This window comes from Lingula anatina, chromosome 1 (genome assembly GCF_051362555.1).
Source record: "Lingula anatina isolate TDL-2025a chromosome 1, LinAna3.0, whole genome shotgun sequence".
NCBI lineage: Eukaryota > Metazoa > Brachiopoda > Lingulata > Lingulida > Lingulidae > Lingula > Lingula anatina.
The window spans coordinates 17,733,018-17,755,531 of NC_141767.1; the positions used below are offsets into that span (position 1 = coordinate 17,733,018).

Consider the following 22,514-nt stretch of genomic DNA (forward strand, 5'->3'; position numbering starts at 1 on the left):
AGAACAATGCCCGAGCCCTAACGAAAAAAATAAAAAATACAAAAAAAACCTGCAGTGTTGCGCATGCAAAGCTCTACAAAATGAAAAAAAACAAGGTCTCTAGCAATGATGGTTCCAGAATTAGAGAGTTTTTAGTTTGGCATCTAATAGCCACTACTCGTCTGAAAATGCCCCAAATGACCCCAAACTCACGAAGATCAAAGATTACCCTAAGGGTAACACCTGCCCATTGTATTATAGATTAGATCTGTTTAGTTTCTGAAAATAGACAATAATAACTATTTTTCACAAGAAAGTTAGCAATTTTAGAAAACTGTGACCTGTTTGACCTTGAAATAATGCGCTCTAGGAGGAGAAGCGGTAACGGTGACTTGTAGTTCACGACACCCTGCAGAGCCATATGAGATAGGTCGGGACTAAAGCCATGAATACTGCCAGCGTACATGCTGGTGGTACTAAAGAGTGTTTTTTAAATATTCTAGCTCCATAAAATCCCTTCTCATCGTGGCATTGGCCTAGCATGGAGCCAATATCCCAGGCTGTTGGGCGGTTTTCCCTTTACAAATGACATCCTCCTCTTCATGTTCGGTGCAATGTCGGCATTTTGAACAGCCCCTCCCTGCCTCATTCGCCAATGCTTTTTTCTTTCTCGCACTTTCTCGCGAGATTTTGTGTTTTTTTAAAATTTCATCTTGAAAATGAAACACGATTGATCTCTCGGGATTTCGCGCGACCACGCGGGATTACGCGCGATCTCGCGGGATTACACGCGATCTCGCAAATTTCGCATTTTTTTTTCAAAAAAAATTTTTTTTTCAATTTTTTTTTTTTATTTTTTTTTTCAAAAAAAATTTTTTTTTCAATTTTTTTAAAAAAATTTTTTTTCCGCTTGGCCCTCCTGGGATTCCATACAGCACAGAGCAAAGCCTAAGACAAACATATCAGCCTCAAATCAAAATAGTTAGCAGTTGCGTGGTATAGCATAATAGGTCAGAGCCGGAGTCATCTGGTCGCCGTGTGAATGGCCTTAGCGTTCTGAGCAGGGCCTGCAGGTGAGAGGGTCTGGAAGCTTCAACCGCAGTTTAATCACTGCAGCTTATCACAATAAACTACCAAAGGTGCATTTACCGGAGTATATTATACCTCTCCAACTCAGCCCTCACCTTAAGGCATCCAGCTTTGGCTTTAACCATCATATTCACATAGCTACTGGGCCCAGACGTAAATGTTTAATGTAAGACATTTACCCTACAACCTCTATTTATTTATCGTTCTTAATTCGACGATGAAATAGATTATTCCATCTCACAAAAAACGATTTTGACATTTCAATGAATACCTTATGTACACATATGAGAAAAAATATGTTATTGCTGTTTCCCGTACCGAACACGTCTCATTGGCAGCATTATCTTGATTTTTTAAAATATTCTTTCGATATAGGAAAATATATCTCCGGGAAAATTAGGTATTCATTGTCTTTTACATACTTCATTCGAATGTATATCCCTTAACCTATGCCACAACCATCAGATATTCATTTCTTGATGTGAACTTAAGCCACCTGCTGGCGTGAACCCTCAGACGCTAACCCCAGTAGTGAAACAAACGCGCAAATGGCGCGCACTTGTTTTTTTTTTTTCACTATTGAATGTTGGCAGTGTCACGCGTAGGTATGAGGTGAATTTATGCACCTTAAGGCTCATACCGATGGTATCTTTTTATATGATTCCTTGGCAAGATCAGATAAATATACACCTCCACCCCCTGCGTCTTCCATGCCGGATGTGGTGCCAGGTGTGATATGATGATGGTGGAAAAAAATGAACAAAAAAATTAGTGCGCTACACTGCTCTCTCCATAGGTGGTCTTCAGTCTGTATATAAAGCTTATTTCTAATGAAATGAAATGAAATATGAAATAGACACTCTCCATCTTTCATATTTGTCAATGCCCTAAGAGCCAAAAAACAATCTCGGTATTTAGATTCCCTAAATACACTTAAGTTCTGAACTATATTCTCTGAAATTTAAAGAACACAGTGTTTTGTTTTTCCTCCATTGTCGTAAACACGTTTCGTTTTCCGTTTGCATCATTGTTTTTATTTCAAAATAGGTCCTGTTTATTAATTATTTATTTATTTGCAAAGTTCATCCAATTTTTCCATTGTGTTAAACGAGACAAAACACTTTGATACTTAGCGTCTAAACTGAGCAAGAAAGGTGCAGCTATACGTACAGAGTGAGGTACATCCATTCAAACTGGATTCAAAATAGACGCGCAACCTATTCATGCTTTTGTTGACATTACCATAGTTAAGCTCGTTTTTTAACAATACTGTTAATGGCATAGTTGAAAGTACTTTCTAATGACTAGTAAGATCTATAAAATGGTGTATTAAATCTAATTATAAAACGTCATCGGATATATATAATCACTTTATTCTAGTATGTCGCCTACTAAAAGACGGAAATGGAGTGGGTGCCATATTTGGTCCTATGGCCACCATCTCGGCCTCTCACGTACAGTCAATCTGTGATACTTTAGAAGTCCCCCACATAGAGACGCGTTGGGATTACAAAGAATTCAAGGATTATTACTCTGTGAATCTTCACCCCCATTATACCTCCATTGGGAAGTCACTGCTGGATTTGGTGACGCACTGGAAGTGGGGTGCCGTCACCATTCTGTATGAGGACAACAATGGTGAGAGACGTTATGTACTTAATGCCAGAGAGAGAGAGAGAGAGAGAGAGAGAGCAGGATAAACAAAAAAATATTAATGCTGTTCAGCGTTACTTGAATTGTGCAATAGTTGTGTTTGGTATGTATTGGTGCGTATGTTTGCAGTTGAACTATACACTTTGAAATACCATAAATAAAAAAAGAAAGAAAATAAACCAATAAAAGAAATGCATATGTTCACTTAATCAGCCCTCAAAATATACCAAAGATACAATTCATCAGAATTCTTCTTCCTTTTTATCAGGATTATTGAAATTGCAAGATTTGCTCCGAGTTCCTGGAAAGAAGAAATCTTTGCAGACGACCATTCGCAAACTCGAGGCATTTGAAGATGGCGACTATAGACCTCTGCTCAAGGATCTTAAAAGTCAAAACCAGTTCCGATTTATAGTAGATTGTGACTATAAGAAGATACCCACTTTGTTGGCACAGGTAATTTTCCTCATTGCTCAGTTACTGTTTACAATAATAATATTAATCTGTTATAGTCGTAACTTTCATTCCTCTAGTATAAAATTACATATAAAGTAGGTGCAATTAGAATAATTGAATATCTTAACCATGACTGATTATTATATTTCAGGCGATGTCTCTAAGCATGCTGTCACAGTATTATCATTTCCATTTTACAAGTTTGGTGAGTATCCCGGATATTTTTTTTTAATTGTGGCTAGATATGTAGCGCCATATAAATAATCGTCTTCAGGGCGCGTCGCACTGCAACATTTAGAATGAATGAATAAGGTGAAGATTAGCCCAAAGTCCCTTCAGCTTTTTACATACCTTGCTCCTTGCCTCATCAGAATTGCTCTCGACAGTTAAAAATATCACTTATGTAGCCATTGTTTGTCTTTTAATCTTTATAGCAGGCCCTTCTCCAAATATAGAAACAGATTATGTCCTTTGAAAGTGATGACTTACGGAGATAATAAAAAGAGACATGACTTGACGTTTCTGACATGATTATATTGCAAGACATGCATTTGCCATTCACATGTTTTAAAATAAATGGAGTACAGATGAAATTGCAAAATAGATTTGTGTCGTAAAACCGAAATGTTTTCATATTCTTGGATAGGCTGCATCAGTTGAGTGAAGACGTACAGCCCATGACTTAACGTCCAATTAATTCGTCCATTCCCATTGTTTCTTTTCAAAGGCTACTTTATGCATATTTTTATGATCTATTTATCAGATGCATCTGTAGGGCTACAATCAACCAAACTTTTATTCAAAAAGAACCCCAAATTTATGAACCAGTCTTTTTCAAAATACAAATAAACATGCATTAATCGTCATTTGCCATCGTCATAAGCTAAGTAGATAGTGTATATTTTCAAAGCCCCGCTGGTAATGTATTGTTGATGCTATGCACCCTCTGCGCGCATGTCCTGTATTGCTTGTTGCACGTGGGCTGGCGCCTCGAGGTCCCCCTCCGGCAACAAGCCCACCATCAGTTTGACGTCCATGCCAAATACCTCTTCCATTATATTAAACACAACGTCATCTAGCTCTAACATTTGTTGCAAAAAGTTGTCCATCAACTCTGGGTCTTCTGTGACTATTGTTGTGAGCCCTGCTAATTCAGCGTCCTCAAGATCCGACTTCTTCACTGATGAGTCGCCATTGCTCTGGGGACTGGAAGCTGGAGAGGTCCCGTTTTCCGTACCGTTGTCCCGCCTTAGGCTCGCCGATTCGAGAGACTGCGAATCCCCATCACCATCAGCCCCTAGCAGACGCTCAACAATAAACTGTTTCAGTCTTTTTCGGATGAATTCGATCAATCGTCCTTCAAGTTTCTGGTTGGTAGTTTCCTGATTGTTGTGAACGGTACCATTTTCAGATCTTCCAAACTGGTTCCCATGATGGTTTCCAAAATGGTTGTGTATCCCATTAACTTGACCAGTATTAGTGCTGTTGTCGCCATCATTGTTGCTTGAGTATTGGTGACTGTCTCCACTTTGAGCGTGGAGAGAGTCGTAAATATGTCCTTTTTTCAAAAGCAAGATTCTAAGCAATGACTTAATGAGTTCTTTATGGCCTGGGTTGGGATGGTGGTGGTGGTGATGGTGATACTTGTGATCATATTTCTGAGTGGTCGTCTCTGCTATTTCAGTGGTGGTGTCTGTTGAGGCAGACGTGCTGACCGTAGAAAGAATTGTGCGAGCGGTAGGCAATGTATCTGTGAGGGTCCTCACTACTGTCGTTGCCGTGACAGTACTTGTTGTTCTTTCGAAAGGTTTCCTCTCATATTGCTCGCACAGGTGCCCACAGGGATCGCCGTAAGCGTCAGGAAGCATAAAAATTTCGTCATAAAGATCTGGTGGAATGATCAGACGATCTATGGTATGAATTACGCCATTGGTTGTACAAATATCTGTCGTCTGCAGGGTCGCACCATTAACTTGGATGCTGCCGTTATCTTTAGAGAAAAAGAAGATATTGATTTATTTAAACATTTTAATAATATGTGGCTCATTATTTATTATCATGAGTTCACCGGCAATAAAGACATGAGGGCATATTTTTCTCCACATGGTTGATTGAGGACTTTATAAGACGGAATAACATTTATAATATTTAATTCATCATTATCATTAGTTCATTGGAAATATAGGCACACTTTACTCCATCACAATGTAGATAGTGGACTAAGTATTTAAAATTGGCCAAACATAACATATATTTCGTTATTGCCATTGGCTGACAGAATCAATTGGACGCGTAACCAATTTGTTTGTTGTTCTGTTTGATCAAGAACAGAAACTTATGAAACAAGTTTTCAACTTACAAGCCTTCGTGATCCAAAGCTTGAGTCCGCACTTCGTCTTCACTGCCATGTCGTAATGCAGGGACTTCTCATAAAAAGTCCCAATTATTTTATGACATTTGGCCAACTCTGTAGATAAAAAACATGAGATAGTTTAATGATTATAAATATATCACTTCTGGTAACAAATTGACAAGTCACCCTGTTTTGAAATATTCTATTTTATGCAGGAGAAATAAAACCAAATGGTGAAGAAAAAGTGATAACATGGCATTTTCCTTACAATCACTAAAGAGTTTTAAGTTAAATCATTGCGAATATGCTAGCAAGTTCATTTGCCTAAATAATTATTTTGCTTACTGAAGAAAAGGTAAAAATATATACGACTTATCTGAAATATAAAGGGCTCAGGTAAATATGCCCTAATTGATGTAAATATAAATAATTGGTAACTGTGAAAGATTTGTGTGCAACGCAAATTCAAATTTTTCTACATACCCCTTTTTGGTTAAAAATAGATCCATGCAGTGATATATAAAAAGGGTAAATCTAAAATAGGAAGAAAAAACATAATATGAAATATTTACCTTTTAAGACATCTGAGTTTTCGCTGGCCATTAGAAAATTTTGAACTTCTGTTGGGAGATTGTTGAAAGCGTCATCTGTGGGGATTAAGAAAGTGCAACCCTTCCCATACCCGCTGTAGTATCCGTGGTCGTTGTAGTCGTCTGCGTGGTCTATGAAAAAAAAACCAATTATTTGTTGTCTTTCTCTGTTTGTTTGCATGGTAATTAATCAATTACTTCCTCCAAAGAGGTTATGATTTTGCCTTTGTTGGTTTTTGACACCATGCAGTGACAGTACTGCTTTGACGCATTTCGTATATTAATCATGTGGGAACGAGAAACATTCGAGAACTGTGGAATATTGTCAAATAGTGTCCATTTTTAGAGTTAAACAACACAACTACAAAAATTCCCCTTACCTGTGTGGTCAAAGAGATCCACTCCATTAAATAGATCAAAGAAAATCTGGAAATTGTTATCGCTGGCAATACTTTGGGCTTCTGTCGTGTTGGAAAGGTCCAAGAATGGGAAACATAAGTAACAGTCGACCAAATGAACGACGCCATTTTTGGCCCACAGGTCTCTTTTCAATATCTTTGAACCGGAGGCAATAGTAGCCTAAGAACAACAACGAAAAAAAAAAGAAAAGAAAAGAAATATTCATTTGATACGAAGAAAATGAGTTATTATCTGACATTTCAATGATATAGTGCGTTCATTGCATCGATTGAAATATCAAGTACTTCACATATTTAAATACCCATAGAGATATCTTTAAGAGTACTAAAGTTTGACCATCTATCCTGTAAAGCATTTCAGTACGTACATAACCATCGTTCGTTACGCGAATCCTGTCGTTATTCAGAGTCAGGAAAGAAGCTTCGTTCTTGAATTCCTTGCTCATCACAAACCCGCTCACTATGTGGTTCCGCAGAAAGTCGATGGCGGTCTGGTTGCATTCTTCCAGGGCGGCCTGCAGGTCGTCTGACAGCTTGTCGAACGCATAGTCGGTTGGGGCAAACACGGTAAATGGACCTAATGGTTTTAATAAATTCGGGATTTTAAGTAGTTTGGCGTGTTTTTATTCATCATTGTATTTTAAAAAGTACAAAAACTTTAAACAACACGCCCGCGACATCTTCCATCTTCGTAAGCGAGTGGGAATTCTGATGAATCATATGGAATAAGAACAGAAATCCATGGCACTGTACGGAAGTACATACATTTATAGCTTATAGAAAACAAAACATTACCCGCTCCATACGTGCAGACCTCTTCCAATGTCGAATCATTGCTTGAACATCTGAGAAGAATGGTGGCAAACTTTGAAGCTTTGATAAAAAGCAACTGCTTTATATTCGGTTTGAATTCCTTCCGGTAGTTTCTAGAGGATTTGTATCCTCTTCTCTTCGAACCGTAACCTCCACCTCCGTGTCGAAATTCGAATCCATCGTGCCCACCATTATACCCGCTGTCATCATCATATCCGCCATGAGACGAACTATAGAAACTGTGGGAATCATGATGGCGAATATATCCACTCCTGCCATTCTGCCCATGGTGTCCTCCGCCATACCCATGAGCATTATGATCTACGTCGTATCCATGGGAACTACCACCGTGTCCATGCGAGTCGTGACCACCGTTGTAACCACGGTAACCATATTCATCACCATGACTAGGATGATCACTGTAATGGCTGTCGTCGTACCCGCCATCATCCTCGTACCCATCATACCCACCAAAATCACCGTGTCCATAATTACCATGGTCATGACTGTGAACCCCAGCGTTTGCTTGGTGCAAGAAGTCTACTGCTTCAAGTGCAGCAATGATTCCAAGGAATAAGATATATCTAAAAACCATGGTGACAAGGGGCTCACGTACGTCCCCTCCTCGCCTATATTTGTGTGAAAGCGCTATGTGAGTTTAGGTCATAACAAAGAACAGTGATGTTGAGATCGTGGCGTTTACACCAAGCTTTTTCACCTTCCATTGTCTGATTTTACAGTAAAGTTTCGTATTCGTGTGTCGTTAACTCTTGGTGAGTCATTCTGCTCACTGTTTGTTTTCTGTTTTTGTCATAAAGGATGCACGTTATCTTCTACATATATGGGCATTCAATGTTTAAAGCTGTTTAATCGGAACTAACTATGCAGACATTGCAATGCTCACTATTTAATGACAGCCCTCAAGCATGCCGCTTGCGGGGTAAGTAGAACAAGGCGAGGTGTTTTCAACTGTTTCGGATATTTGGTGTCACAGATATTATTTCCTATTCAGGTAGTCTGTACTTGGATCCCTTCACAGACTGGCTAGTTTCCCCACATTGCTTCTTACCTCAAGTATTTATTATATGCTTCCTGCTTATCAACAAGATCTATCCTGTCTTTTTTTTTTACATAAGCATATTTTGAAGGCGAATATACAATCAATGCATCCAAAATATGCAATAAGCTCAAGTCGGTCGAATCTTTAAAAAATAGCATATGGGAATATTCATGCCCATAAAAGATATTAGGCATTATATTATGAAATTGATCCAAGACCGCGGGGGAATTAGTTGTGGTATTATTTCCCTCCAAATCAAAATTCTTAATCAGTAAGCATGGTTTGGCAAAATAAAAAAAAAACTTTAAATTAATTTTTACACTCTGTATTTTTGCACGTAGGACTTGGACCTTCTGGACCTAGGAGACTACAGGTATGGAGGTGCCAATCTGACGGGCTTTCGGCTGATAGACTGGGACGATCCCGAGGTGAAGATAGCCATGCTTGATCTGGCCAGTCCCAAAGCTCTCCCGGTAAGCACGCCTAACCTTTTCTCACTTTGTTACATAAAAAATAGCCTGCGGTTCAGTACACATTACCGCCTCGCTGTCTAGCCTTGTTGCCTGCAATATATATATTAATGTATATTTGAATGCCACTAGGTAGGTTTTAAATAATTTGCAGGAAACTGGGAGGAAATTGGCACAAATAAAGAATGACTATCGTAAAATAAGGCATAAAGTGCCTCCTTATTTTTCTCCATTTTTATGTTAAGTAATGTCCATATTTTCTAGATAAAGCACCACGAAGGATGCTAGTTCACCTAAAGATTGTTAGTAAAGGATACGATATTGAAATGGCAACAGCAAGAACTTGTATAATACTAAACATTATAATTAAATTAACCAAGTTGGTGACATCCCAAAATGGCGCTTTAATTCTCAGGGAACACCTTTCGTCGGCGCTGTCCAAACAAAGACCAAGGTAACCGTAGGGCGCCAGAGAGCACCCTGTATACTGGCTTTACAATTAACCATTGTAGTTGGGATGTTAAATCTTTCTCTCTTTTTCTCTCAACTAAATAAGAGCATAAAGTGCATCATCTATAATTTATGTATCGACTTTGTGTCTCGTCTCGTGTTTTGGAAGTGGCATCTGTTTTTCATTTCGTGGCAGCTTGATATTTTAGGTCGTCCGAGAATTCATTTTCTTTCAAACGTTTATTTCCAAATGAATAATGGATAGTTGTAGATCTGAAATCAAATTGATCCTCAGTAAAAAAAAAAATCAAAGTGTCGCTCTTTTCTTGTGTACGCTTATTCTTGGTCAAACAACCCCTACACCAAAACTTTATTTGAAGCCAGCTTTTTTAAATCAAAGTCTGCTTTCCCTTCAAGCCAGACCTAGCATCGATTCAATCCATGTTTTCAGTTTTATCAACTATATGAATTCTGTCATCGATCCGAATCACCCCTTTGAAAGCGTTGTCTGGTCCCAAAAGCGTGACATTGACCCCGCTTCACGCGAGCAAGCACCACCCAAATTCAGCGAGCCGCCACATGTTTGACTTCATTTTGCTATCCCTTCTTCACTGACCACCTTCACTTCACGATTTTCGTACTCTTTTCTTAACCAGGACGATAATGCAGAGATAAAGAGCAATGTTACGGTAGGTATGGCCTTCGGCAACATCGTTCACTATATGTAGTTCTCTATATGCTGTGACTGCCTGGGAATGCATTTCAAAGCTTGCAAACCGTACCATTCATCTACAGTGACACCTGCCTTTTTGGGGACTCTAGTATAGACACCTGTACAGAAACATAGTTGCGTTTGAACTTGGAACCTAGGTACACATAGAAACCAATATACGGTAATCATATTGGTTTCTATGAAAAAGGAAACAGTTTGGTGGTTTGACTACATGAACGGACGTTAGGTGCAGTGATTTTTTAATCTGCTTATTGCACGCCTTGGGCTTGGTTTTGACAGTCTCCCTGCATGTGTCGCCAGTGGCAGCATGTGGACGACATTTTCTCTCCATATTTCACTTGCTTTTGCCTCCCATATTTATTTCCTGATATTCTTATATGCTAGTGAATTTTGGAATAATAATAATTAAAGAAACATTAACTTGTTTCTTTTTAGAAAAATCATGTTCGGGATATATCTTTTGCAATCTTTACCGACTTGTTTTTATATATTAACATCTCACTTAGGAATAAGGCTTTTTTCCTTGTGATCATAATCCCTTTATAATCCCTTTACCCCTTTACCTCTGTGCGATAGAGCGAAATTAAAGGTAATTTAAGTAAGTCTAAGAACCCCATGTTCGCGTAGAACTATGAACACATCGTAGTAGATCTGCGAGCACTTTAAGGTGACATCCTGACAGCAAGTCTTGCAATAGACAATATTTCAGTATTACGCATGACCATGTTTGACCTCTATGACGACCGCAAAAAAGAGGCGGTTCGTTTAAATGCATGCTCTGTCCCGAATTCAGGAATGCTGGGAAATTTACGTAGCGTAGCGAGTGAAAGGCAACCAAAAAAGTAGATAGCTCCTCAGAAATTCCGACCAGAATGCTGGTAGTGTGTGAATAGAAAGGATAAAAGAAATATAGATATCTATATATAGGGTTGACCCAAAAAGATAAATATGCCCGTTTCCATCACTGATGACTATTACAAATAACAGTGATGCTAGGCATTCGCCGTGTATCTCAAAACTTACACTTACTTCGTTCTTGTTGCTGTTTTCATTCATTGTCTTATATTACAGTTTATAACGGTGGAGGAGAGCTTTAATTTTTGAGGGAGAAGCTTAATTTCTTTGCAGTTTTTTTCTTTAATATATTGCTTGAATTATTTTTTCTCTTATTTTCCCCAATACTAGTTGTCTAGATTGAATATTTATTAAACGTGTATTTGAACGTATTTTTCTTATGTACAGGTACGTATCATACAGGTTTATATATTTAACAAGAGTTTTGCTTTAAAAGTTGCCTTATAACCTTTTCTGCCAAAATGCTATCAATATAAATACCAATATTGCATCAAACAAGATTCACACCAAACGGCATATTCATGATCAGTTAAAAATATTGTAGAATTGACCTCTGGTTTTCAGGTACAGGCTGCCGTGATGGTAGACGCCGTGATGGTCTTCGCACGAGCAATTACAGACCTGTCGCGCTCACAGACCATCCAGACTCGCAGTTTGGGCTGCTCTAATCCCGGGCAGACATGGACTCAAGGCAGCAGCCTGTTCAATTTTCTTACAAGAGTGAGGGCTACTAAGCTTTTTAATTCTCCTAAATTTCCATGGCTGAGTACTTTGTAAACATACCGTTAAAAAGAGTTGCATTTGAGTATTTTACATGTTAGAAATGACATTGATAAACAGTCGGGTTGCCGATGAATCAGTGGTGGATTTTAGTTTTGAGATAACAAATACATATGAACTGATTGAAAGTCCATGTATTATTTGTAATTAATAAAAAATGCCCCGTTTCCAGGTAGGGTTGACTGGTCTGACAGGCAGGATTAAATTTGATGGCGACGGAAAGAGAAGAGACTTCGACTTGGGGATTGTTAAAATGGGGAAAAGGACTCTAGAAAGGGTATGTATGAAATTTCTGGCAACTTTCAAGCGTTCAATGATTCGTAATTCCTAAAAAAAAAAAAAAAAAAAGCAAAATCCAAGCTACACATGTAACTGAAGTTTAAAGATTAATTCAGAAATCAGAAACTTGACATTTGAGCAAACAGTACTAGCCTATTTCATTTTCGTTTGTAGCTTTTATATATTTTTTCCTTTAAGTGAGCTACCGAAACCATGTGCGCTTAAACGCTGCCATTACTGTAATTTACCAGCATCGTAAGGGCTTTTTTAATGGGAGATCCTATAATTCTCGTTTAGAGTTATGCTGGTTTATTTGTCACACGCGTTCAATATGTCTAATGGCCTGAGCGGGTCGCTTTCAGTACAAAAATGAAATCTAAAGACTTGTTAAGTGATATATCGGTAATTTACTCTTTTCTTTGACCGCTCACATCTTGTCGAAGTGCGCAAACCTTTATCTCGCGTTCTATAACACTCTGGTCACAATGGTACCCACTTAACGTCTCCTCCATTTCGAGAAATGCGTGTGTCCATTAAAGAGATAAATTACAAACACAATAGGAATATAAGCTGATTGATGCTTGCTTGGTTAAATATAAGTAGCCATTATTTATTTTTATAAAGAAGACTAAAGATTTAATTCAGAAGTTACTTCATTTTACTGGATTATTACGGATTTATATTGAATTGAAGTAGACCAAATGTTCTGTCTTATTTTTGCGAAATCCTTGATGAAATTATTTTCTTATATCGTCTTATTTTCCTACAGATTGGTTTCTGGACTCTGGACGGAGGTGTGAATATCACAGCAAACTTCACAGAGCTGAAGGATCAGCTTCATGACACTCTGCAAAACAAAACCCTTATTGTCACCACCATTCAGGTTAGTTTGATCTGTAAAAGAAAATAAACTAAGAGACATTGAAAGTAGTGGTTACGCCAAAAACGCAACCGCCACTCATGCTCCTAACACAAGGATACACCAAATACACCAGCGTATTGCAGGGATATATTATGTCTATCATGAGAAAAAATTAATGAATATTCGCATTATTAGTATTTCGTGCCATTTAAGAGAAAATACTAAAAAGATGCCACTTTTGTAGGAGCCACCGTATTTGATGCTTCGCAAGGCTCAGCCTGGTGTGGAACTGAAGGGCAATGCGCGTTTTTATGGTTACTGTGTCGACTTGCTGGCCGAGATCTCCAAGCTGTTGAATTTTAACTTCACCATCAAACTGGTAGACGATGGAAACTACGGGGCACCTGTTGGACCAAATGGAGAATGGAATGGTATGGTGCGGGAACTAATAGACATGGTAGGTAGCAAATCCCTCGAATTGTGTTAGGTGTGACTTGACGTTAACACCATGCACAGTATTGTGTTGGTTGTGATTGGGGCTAACTCACCAAATTAACTGACATTTACAGAAAACTAATATCAAACGAATATTCATTACATTGGTGCTAGAGCGGCTTTTTACTTAATTGTATTCACTCAGTGAGTCAGTGAGTGCACCAAATAATAAAAAACCTATTTTAATTTTTTTTAATTTACTTAAAAGTACATAAAAAACTAAATCACTAAAAATTATCAAATAATACAATTTAAAAACAACATTTTTTGGTATTTATTTTCAGAAAGCAGATCTAACTGTGGCACCCATGACAATCACATATGTCCGTGAGCAAGTGATAGACTTCACCAAGCCATTCATGAACCTTGGGATCAGCATCCTGTTCAAGAAACCAGAAGCTTCAACTCCAGACCTTTTCGCCTTCATGTCCCCTCTTTCTTTCGAAGTGTGGCTCTACATGTTGGCTGCCTATGTTGGAGTCAGTATAACTCTCTTTGTGTTGGCCAGGTTCAGCCCATATGAGTGGTACAACACGCACCCTTGCAACCAGGAATCTGACATTGTAGAGAATCAGTTCAACATGCTCAACAGTCTCTGGTTTACCATCGGCTCTCTTATGCAGCAAGGTTAGTACAGCTGTCACAATGTGTGCATTATCCACTGGTGGATCCAGGATTTTGATGAGGGTTGGATAGAAGAATGAAAGTTTTTGCTTCCCTTTTCTTGGCAAATATGAACAGTATATGAGAACAGGGATGAAAATTGCTTGTTTTGTCTCACATTGCTCATTGTACTGCTTTTTATTTATTTATTTATTATTTGGGGAGATGGGAGAGTTGGAGAAATGGGTGCCAGCCCTCCACCCCCCCTACTCCCCCCAAAATCTGCCATTGATTGCTCTCAACATGATGAAATCAATCATTGGGAAGGACTTTGACAAATCCCACTTGTTACAAATGTCACTGTTATTAAATTTAAAAAAAAAAATGAAATGATAATATTCTTCAAAACAATATTTTATTAGTAATAGTCTACACTGTACATGAAAATGTCCAAGTAAGCTGGCTTCAAAACAGAAGTACTTTTCGTAAGTAACTAAAAATATAAATCTTGAAAAGGTGAAATGCTGGAATGAGTGAGAAAAAAAATTAAAGTTATTACTGTTATGCTATGTATAACACTGTACATTATGTAAGCTGTCTAATTAGCATGGATTCCCTTTTTCAGGTTCTGATCTTGCCCCTAGAGCTCTTTCCACTCGTATGATAAGCGGCATCTGGTGGTTCTTCACTCTAATTATGATTTCCTCGTACACTGCTAACCTTGCCGCTTTCCTCACAGTGGAGAGGATGATCTCTCCCATTGAAAATGCAGATGACCTGGCAAAACAGACCGATATCAAATATGGCAGCCAATATGGCGGTTCAACCATGACTTTTTTCAAAGTAAGAACTAATATGTAATTTTTTTAAAGTGGACTTGGTTTTGGAAAAATTACAAAGATTTAGATACTTGGCAAGCATAGAAAACCAGACAAATGATAAGTTGTAAATCAGCAGGGTTTTTTCCCAGTAGTTATTTTTTTCAGTTTTCATTGAAGCTTCAGCACAAAAAAAAAAAAAAAATAATATTAATAATAATGTATCAAAAATCTAGAAAGTTCCAATTATTCCAAATATTCCTACCTGTTTGAATTTTTCTTTAAATTTTAATAACTTATTCATCAATTTTACACGGATATGCTCTTAAACCATACATATGTTGCTTTCAAGGATTTGTTTACCATTTTTTCATCCAATTTTTTTTTTTCAAATCTATTTTAATTATATTTAGACCTCCAAAATTCCAACATATGAGCGTATGTGGAACTTCATGTCCAGCACTGAGCCCAGTGTTTTTGTGAACAGTTCCAAAGAAGGAATTGACCGTGTGATGAAGGGGAAGTATGCCTACCTCATGGAGTCCACAATGATTGAATACACTGTGCAGAGAAACTGCAAGCTGATGCAAGTGGGAGGCCTACTGGATTCCAAGGGTTATGGAATAGGAACACCAAGAGGTGGGCCTGCTATATAATAATAATAATAATAATAATTTATTTTTCTATGGCGCCTTCCATTAAAAATCTCAATGCGCCTTACAACATTCACTTAAAAGAGCTAAATAACACAATACTAATATAAGAACACATTACAATTTTAAAGGACTAAGAACTAATTTAAAGAACCAATTATTCATATTCTAAAATGATAAGAACCTAAAGTGACAACATTTAAAATTAATCATAAAATTACAGTACACCTTATTAAAAACTAAAATTAACTATATGATAGCTACTGATAGGCTATTCTAAAAATATGAGTTTTCAAAAGCTTTTTAAAAGTATTATTATATAATGTATTTATCAGTGTGTAGAAAAAAGTATGTAATTGTGAATGCCCGTGTGTGTGCAATTGTGTGTGTGTGTTTGTATGTGTGCGTTCTTAGTGTTCCTATACCATGTATCTTGGTATAGAAACATAATAGGTAAATTCAAATTGGGTAATTACCTCAAAACCTGGAGACAGATTATTGAATCATCATATGCTGTGTGGATAGACAAATTGTAGCTGCTTTAATTCCATGTTCTGGTTGTGACCCTTTAAATTCACAAATATTTTTCAATTGTTCCCCAGGATCCCCTTATACAGAGATTTTGTCAGAGGCCATCTTGAAACTCCAAGAGCAACAGGTCCTGCAGGTCCTGTACACAAAATGGTGGAAGGAGAAAGAGGGTGGAGGACAGTGTGAGGAGGCACCATCAAACAAAGCCAGTGAACTGGGAGTTATACATGTGGGTGGAGTGTTTGTAGTACTGCTGGCAGGACTGGGACTGGCATGTCTGTTTGCCTTGGGAGAGTTCATCTACAAAGCAAGGCAAAATGCTGATGAAGACAGGGTAGGTGGAACTAAGTGGACATGTTCAAATGGTCTTTTCACCTAATGTTTCTCCCCTTTTAAATTATTTTGAAAGTACTTCAGCTTTATATCTGTAACTCTTAATGTAACTATAAATATAAAAGCAAAAAAAAAAAATAAATAAATAAATAATAATAATAATAAATAAATAAATAAATAAAATAAAATAATAATAATAATAATAATAATAATAAATTCAAGAGTGAATTTGATAAAATTCTGTACAATTTAGGTACTGTTTAAACATATATTGATTGATTAAAATATTATTTCAAAGTAATTAACTTTTGTTTTGTGCATTTTGTTTATAGTCAATCAGTTGGAAAGTTTAATTAATAATTGATACAAATAACAATCTAGCTTCATGGTTTTCAGCAATCCATATGTTCTGAGATCATAGAAGAATTGCGTTTTGCCATAAGATGTTTTGGATCTTCTAAAAAGCCTGCTGTACACAAATCCAACCATAGGAAACATGACAATGGCCTCATAGACAATGGGATGACAATGGTTCCCCTGACAGCCAACAATTTCCCAGGCAAGGAGTCATTTGCTTGATCATGGTACAGAACATGTACATAGCAGCAAATCTATTTTCCTAGCAGAGGTTTACAAAATCATTTTAGTGCCTGGTTACAGAATGCATGCAATTTACCATGCAGCAGATGCCTTGTGGCACAGCCAGTGGCAGCCATTTTGGGTCTTGCCAATTGTGAAGAGCTGTTGCCCTTGTTGCCTGCAGAGCGACCAGGTGCAAAACTCCCTTGTGAGTGATGCATGTTGGTTTACATTTTGATCTATCATGTTGGCACATGATGAAAGGCATTGGTTGAACCAATTGCAAAGGACACACTATTATGAACAGCTTGATCTGCGTGGGACATAAACAGACATTTTTCTGGAGTTTTTGTAGATGAAAAAAATAAGAACTGTATACATAGATATAATGTCTTCCAGATGGTGCAGTTTTATACAGTGCCTAGTCTATGCAAATATAACAGTAATACAACAAAGGAGTGTGTATGAAAATGAAAACACCCATGACAACGGAGGCCTGGTGTTTAGAAAAATAAGCAATGTTGCCACATATTTGTATATTGCTCTTTCATTCTTTGGGTAATGATTTACAGTTGTTTTGTTTTTCACTATTTTATAATCAGAATCATTTTTCTATAGAAGACATTTAGTCACAGAGTGAAGCTTCATTTTTTTATTTTTATTTTTAATTCATTTTTGTAGTGTTGATTGCAGCACACTTATTGGTATTTTCATTTGACTAAAAACCACTGTATATATATTGACCAAAAGTGTATAAATTTGGTGCAGATTTGTAGACCACTTGTAGCAGAGCAAGCTATTATAAAACTGAAAGTTACATATTTTGCAGTTTGGTTGAATTCGGAAAGGTTCAAATATTTTCAGAAACTTATATAACTGTATATTGATACTGTACAATAGCCATAATACATACCAATACAAAATAGGAAACTTTACTTTGTAAATGAATTTGTCCATGACTCACACAAAAAAACCAAGCATATAAGTATAACTTTGGTATGACATAGCATTATTTTTGGAGTATAAGCTGTACAAAATACATGTAGCACATTTTTGACTGAAAAGATAATGAATTTACAGCACATTAGTAATTTTTTCTGATCTGCTGTCACTTAATTCAAAACTAAGTCTTTTTTTTTTAATATGCTTTTCATTCTTTTAAAAGATTATTTATTTTATTAATTTTTTTGTTAAATAAGAAATGCAACAGAGAGATTTTCATCATTTTAAAAATGTTTCACCCTTGCCAATCATTGTTTCATATCATCCTTCACGCTTGCTTTAGTTTATGCAGTCATTTGTAGTTACTATATGCAAAAAGTGATTTTAATTCTACTTGTTTTCTTGCCATGTGTGGACTCCAGTGTATAAAAACAGTCAACTACGGCAGTTGGTAGAACACTTGGGTTTTCTTGGAATAAAGAATTTTCAAGACTATTATTATGCTCATTTTGTTTACTTTACTTCAAAAGAGAAGAAAACGAAAATAACTTGTAAATAAAAGAAAAAGAAAAACAAATGGGCAATTAAGAGACTAATACCCCCTTTACACGGCGTCCTTTCTGCGTCCTTTCTGTGACCATGAAATTTGGAATCGCTGTGGTCTTAATAAGGAGGCACAAGCATCGATTTTGTATCAGAATTAATGCTCAATGATCGGCCAGTTATCGGCCGTAAAGTATTATAATTTTTTAACTCTCAAATGGGGCCGTACTGCTGGATGCAGAAAGGACGCCGTTCAGTGTAAAGGGGGCTTAAGGAAAGCAATTGAAAGTTTTTTTGTAAAGAAGCATATTTATTTTAAAGCAAAGGTTTATGCATGTAATGTAAAAAGGTCAAAACAAAAGAAACTAAGCTATTTAACAATTTATCAAATGAGGTACTTTTGTGAAAATATTTTTCCTCCAGATAGTGCCATAGTGCAGTCTGGTCTGTCAAAGGTTGGTAAAAACTGCTCAGATAAAAGCATGCAGTTGACCATGTTAGGATAGCCAGTGACCTACATAGTGTCGTCACTTTTGGGATGGGTTGGGGTCTGGCATTATTTTTCAAATATTTTCAGATATTTTTCCAAATTTTGAACACTTATGCACACTATGCATTGTGTCTTTTTTATTTTTTGTGCATGATGTTCCACCTATTAGATAAAGATGAGGGTTGAAAAAAAAAGCCCCCACATCACCCTGACCCCTCCCCCATGAATCTAATTGAACCTAACTGGGTAAGAGATGTCACTTTTTGTTTAGTGTTGCGCGAGCCGGGAGTGGACGTAAGGCGGCCAAGATGCAAAATATATACGGATATTTTGATTCCAGCCGATACGGTATACTTAGAAAACTTATAGATGCTAAGCATTTGATGATAAGTTAATTGTGATATGTTTTCAAAAAACATTTTGATGTCTGCATGATTTAAACTACATGAAGTTCTGGGCATTCCCATATTTTCCCCGCGTAACCTTTGCTACGTCCATTTAATTTTCATATCTTCATTGTCAATGAAAATGAAATGTTCTTTTACTCCTAATGTTAACTTTTCTTAAATCCGTTGGTAGAAATAGCAGTGGTAGTTCAAGTTTTGCGTGAGCCGTAGCCAAGAAGGGGAAAATGCTGTGGAATGACCTTGATTGAACACCTAGCTGTTGGTATGTTGATATTTATAGAGTCGAACTCATTCAACTCAAGACCAGTAACAGGTTTCCATTTCCGAATTAAAGATCATAATGATACTCGTAGGTATACATGTAGCAATATAATTTCATTTTCAATTTTGGGACGGTTTCAAAAAGTAAATGTAAAACTTAAATATTTCGTGACAGGTTAGATCAACCTTTGAAGGCATAGGGGCAAATTGAAAGCGCAAAATACTGTTTGAATCTGATTTTGATCGTACTCAATACTTCTATTCATTCCTAACATGTTAACGTCAAACTGTTCATTCAAAACGTTCTGTCCAAATAAAAGACATTTTCCATATGATCTTAACGAACGCGACATCTGGACTTTTGAAGTCTTTACAAATAAAACATTTCATATTTGACCCCACTGTAAATCCGCCACTGGTTACCATTTCGGGCTCTTTACATAATGTGAAGACATGGTAAAAATTAAAAAAATAAATTAAAATAGAGACAGTGGTGGATTTTTGTTCTATGCACATATATGTTTTAAAAAATTGAATACAACTTTGAATTCATTCAATTTTATTTTTGGACACTACAGTATGTAAAATACACCTCTATATTGGGTTTGGGTGTAAAACGTTGTCTTCAGAGCAGATTCCAACAAATAGACCATTCACGAATGTAGTGCTGTGAGAAAAATTAATGATTTTTTCCCAATTTTTTCCTGACATTTCTTGTGAGTTTTGCTAGAGTTAATTCTGGTGTCAACTAGCAGGCTAAGGTGTTAACTATGCATATTTTTTCAGGACCAGACACGGGTGTCGTGCAGTGTGGGGAATCACTGGCGGAGGACTGAGCGGTGCAGTGGTTTGTTTACAAACAAGAGGGGTCCACGTGATAAGAAAAGAAGCTTTTCAACAGTAAATCTTTGTGCCATTGGAAGTTATGTCAGGTCCATGGTGTTAGGAAATGTTTCATTTAATCATTTTGTTCATGCAGTTTTGCAGGCATTTCTTAGTATGGGCGTCAATGGGAAATTATTTGGTGGTTTCTGCCCTGAATTCCAAGGGCGTGATGCATAGCAATAACATTCAATAGTATGCATAATTACGATCCACAAATGAAATGGGTTGTCTTTTCATATGGTTTTTAATCAAGATATTCCAAAATGTCTTCTGCATATTTTGATGAAATTTTCAAGACGCACAGTTATTCAGATGGGAAAGAAATTATTACAATTTCGACTGAATCTGGGTTTCCTCGTATTTTTATATTTATTATTATTCAGGACCGTAGCCGGGGGGTTCTGGGGGTTCGAAAGAACCGCCCCCTTTGTCAGGAAAAGGTCCATTTTGGGTAAAATTTGATCTAGGTACACATAAGTTTCATAGTAAAAGGTCCACTTTTTCAGAAAAAGAACCCCCCTTGTGATTTTGCTGGCTACGGGCCTGTTATTATTATTATTATTATTATTATTATTATTATTAACTTACCATTACATGATGGTCTGCATTCTAGGAGTATTCTCTAAGCATGTTATTAATTCATTTTGGACCATGTTTAACATAAGACAACCTCGACTTATTTCCTGCTTGCCTATATTTTGGACATGCCAATGCGTGCTTAAATCACTCTATCCCGTGTGATATATCATTCATTAGTAACAATTTAAGAGCCTGTCAGTTTAACTCAAAAATTGCAAAAATAATTTTCTCTTTTCAGAAACCCACCGAGGTACAGCTCAACATGCGCCTGCTAGCAGCCTTACCTTTGGTTCACATCCAGGAACTCTACGCCTATTCAGGCATTTATTTTATGAGAATTGAATAAATATATTTGTCTGGGATTTTTTTATATTTTGATATGAAAAATTATGATAATGATAATGATAATAGATAGATAAGGAGAATGAAGATATAAATATAATAACTGTTTCAGCAGTTTCAAATTCAATCTACCGAATATAATCTGTAAATATTGCCCTTGGTATTGCTTTGACGATTTGCGTTGGTACATGAAAATATTGGAAATGGAAATGAAATGGTTTAAAAGCTTTGCAAACGTACCTTGTATTAAAAAAACGATTGTATTTGAGTACTTAAAAATCTAAAGTCTGCTGCGAGGCTGTAGGCGAATCAAAAGATTTCAAAACTATAAACGCACATTTATAAAGTGTAATTACAAACCTGCTTTTTGGAGTTCAATTTTGTTTCTAAATTTTGTTCCATGTCATGACATTTTCAATGTACTTTAGAACAAATTTGTCTATCCTCCGGAATGTCATTTCCTCACTTTTAATAATGTAATTCATCGCTTTTTTATAGGACGTTTTTTTTTTTTTTTGCTACCGCCAATTTGACTATTTGAATACTTGCATATTTAAGTCTATTACAAATCTGAATAAAATTATCAAGTGAAAAAGATTTTGCCGCTTTTTAGTAAATGACATCGGAATTGGGCCGTTTTATTTTGATGATATAGTATTGATCACATGCCTCCTAGTCCATTTTTTTAAATTTATTTATTTGTATACATTTTGCTTGGTCTATTCGAAATAATATTCAAATCATGTACAATTCCTTCATGTATTTGCAAACCAATTTTGAATTCCAAGTAGTCCTATGCAGTAAATGCTCTTACAATCTTTTATCGTCTCACTTATCACCCCTAAAATGTAATCGATTGGCCCCACCTGTCACCCCTCAAGACGTAATGGACTCTTCCCACCTGTCACCCCTTATATTTAAATGGACTCGCCCCACCTGTCACCCCTATAAATTGAATGGACGCGCCCCACACCCCTCAAAAACAAAATGGACTCTTCCCACCTGTCACCCCTAAAAAACAAAGTGAACTCTTCCCACCTGTCACCCCTTAAAATTGAATTGACTTGCCCCACCTGTCACCCCTCAAAAACAAAATGGACCCTTCCCACCTGTCACCCCTTAATTTTGAATAGGCTCGACCCACCTACCTTCCCTCAAAAACAAATGGGGCTCACCCAACCTATCACGTTCCAAATAGAGTACGTTATTCTT

The 22,514-nt window shown here is 36.8% G+C and overlaps 2 protein-coding genes and 1 long non-coding RNA gene across 13 annotated transcripts in view; 2 read left to right on the forward strand and 1 right to left on the reverse strand.

The window, feature by feature from the left end:
* LOC106178209 (glutamate receptor ionotropic, kainate 2) overlaps nt 1-18,290 on the forward strand; it is a 46,159-nt gene extending 27,869 nt beyond the window's left edge. For 3 of the 5 annotated variants that reach the window (XM_013561315.2, XM_086999417.1, XM_086999416.1), the window contains exons 4-18: nt 2,449-2,706; nt 2,990-3,177; nt 3,329-3,382; nt 8,754-8,885; nt 9,298-9,336; nt 9,989-10,021; nt 11,485-11,640; nt 11,873-11,977; nt 12,749-12,862; nt 13,086-13,298; nt 13,621-13,963; nt 14,565-14,782; nt 15,171-15,396; nt 16,013-16,275; nt 16,671-18,290. In XM_013561315.2, the coding sequence (XP_013416769.2) occupies nt 2,449-2,706; nt 2,990-3,177; nt 3,329-3,382; nt 8,754-8,885; nt 9,298-9,336; nt 9,989-10,021; nt 11,485-11,640; nt 11,873-11,977; nt 12,749-12,862; nt 13,086-13,298; nt 13,621-13,963; nt 14,565-14,782; nt 15,171-15,396; nt 16,013-16,275; nt 16,671-16,853 (2,525 nt within the window). In that variant the 3' untranslated portion in view covers nt 16,854-18,290. The remainder of the gene's footprint in view (nt 1-2,448; nt 2,707-2,989; nt 3,178-3,328; nt 3,383-8,753; nt 8,886-9,297; nt 9,337-9,988; nt 10,022-11,484; nt 11,641-11,872; nt 11,978-12,748; nt 12,863-13,085; nt 13,299-13,620; nt 13,964-14,564; nt 14,783-15,170; nt 15,397-16,012; nt 16,276-16,670) is intronic. The other 2 variants (XM_086999418.1, XM_086999419.1) reach the window with 2 other exon arrangements.
* LOC106178210 (uncharacterized) lies at nt 3,691-8,497 on the reverse strand. Its single transcript, XM_013561320.2, has 6 exons — nt 7,335-8,497; nt 6,908-7,116; nt 6,501-6,699; nt 6,103-6,252; nt 5,537-5,644; nt 3,691-5,167 (listed from the first exon to the last, which is right to left on the reverse strand). Exons 1-6 carry the CDS (start codon nt 7,945-7,947, stop codon nt 4,113-4,115), a joined length of 2,334 nt encoding a protein of 777 aa, XP_013416774.2. The 5' UTR covers nt 7,948-8,497; the 3' UTR covers nt 3,691-4,112.
* A 611-nt stretch (nt 18,291-18,901) lies between the features above and the next one.
* LOC106178164 (uncharacterized) lies at nt 18,902-21,899 on the forward strand. 7 transcript variants are annotated; one of them, XR_015332108.1, is made up of 5 exons: nt 19,053-19,176; nt 19,408-19,449; nt 19,505-19,584; nt 20,283-20,396; nt 21,199-21,899. It is a non-coding gene; the product is annotated as an uncharacterized LOC106178164 (long non-coding RNA). The 7 variants fall into 7 exon arrangements; XR_015332109.1 differs by lacking the exon at nt 19,505-19,584 and having other exon boundaries at nt 19,054-19,176; nt 19,408-19,497; nt 20,283-20,428; XR_015332110.1 differs by lacking the exon at nt 19,505-19,584 and having other exon boundaries at nt 19,054-19,176; nt 19,408-19,497.
* The last annotated feature ends 615 nt before the right edge of the window (nt 21,900-22,514 follow it).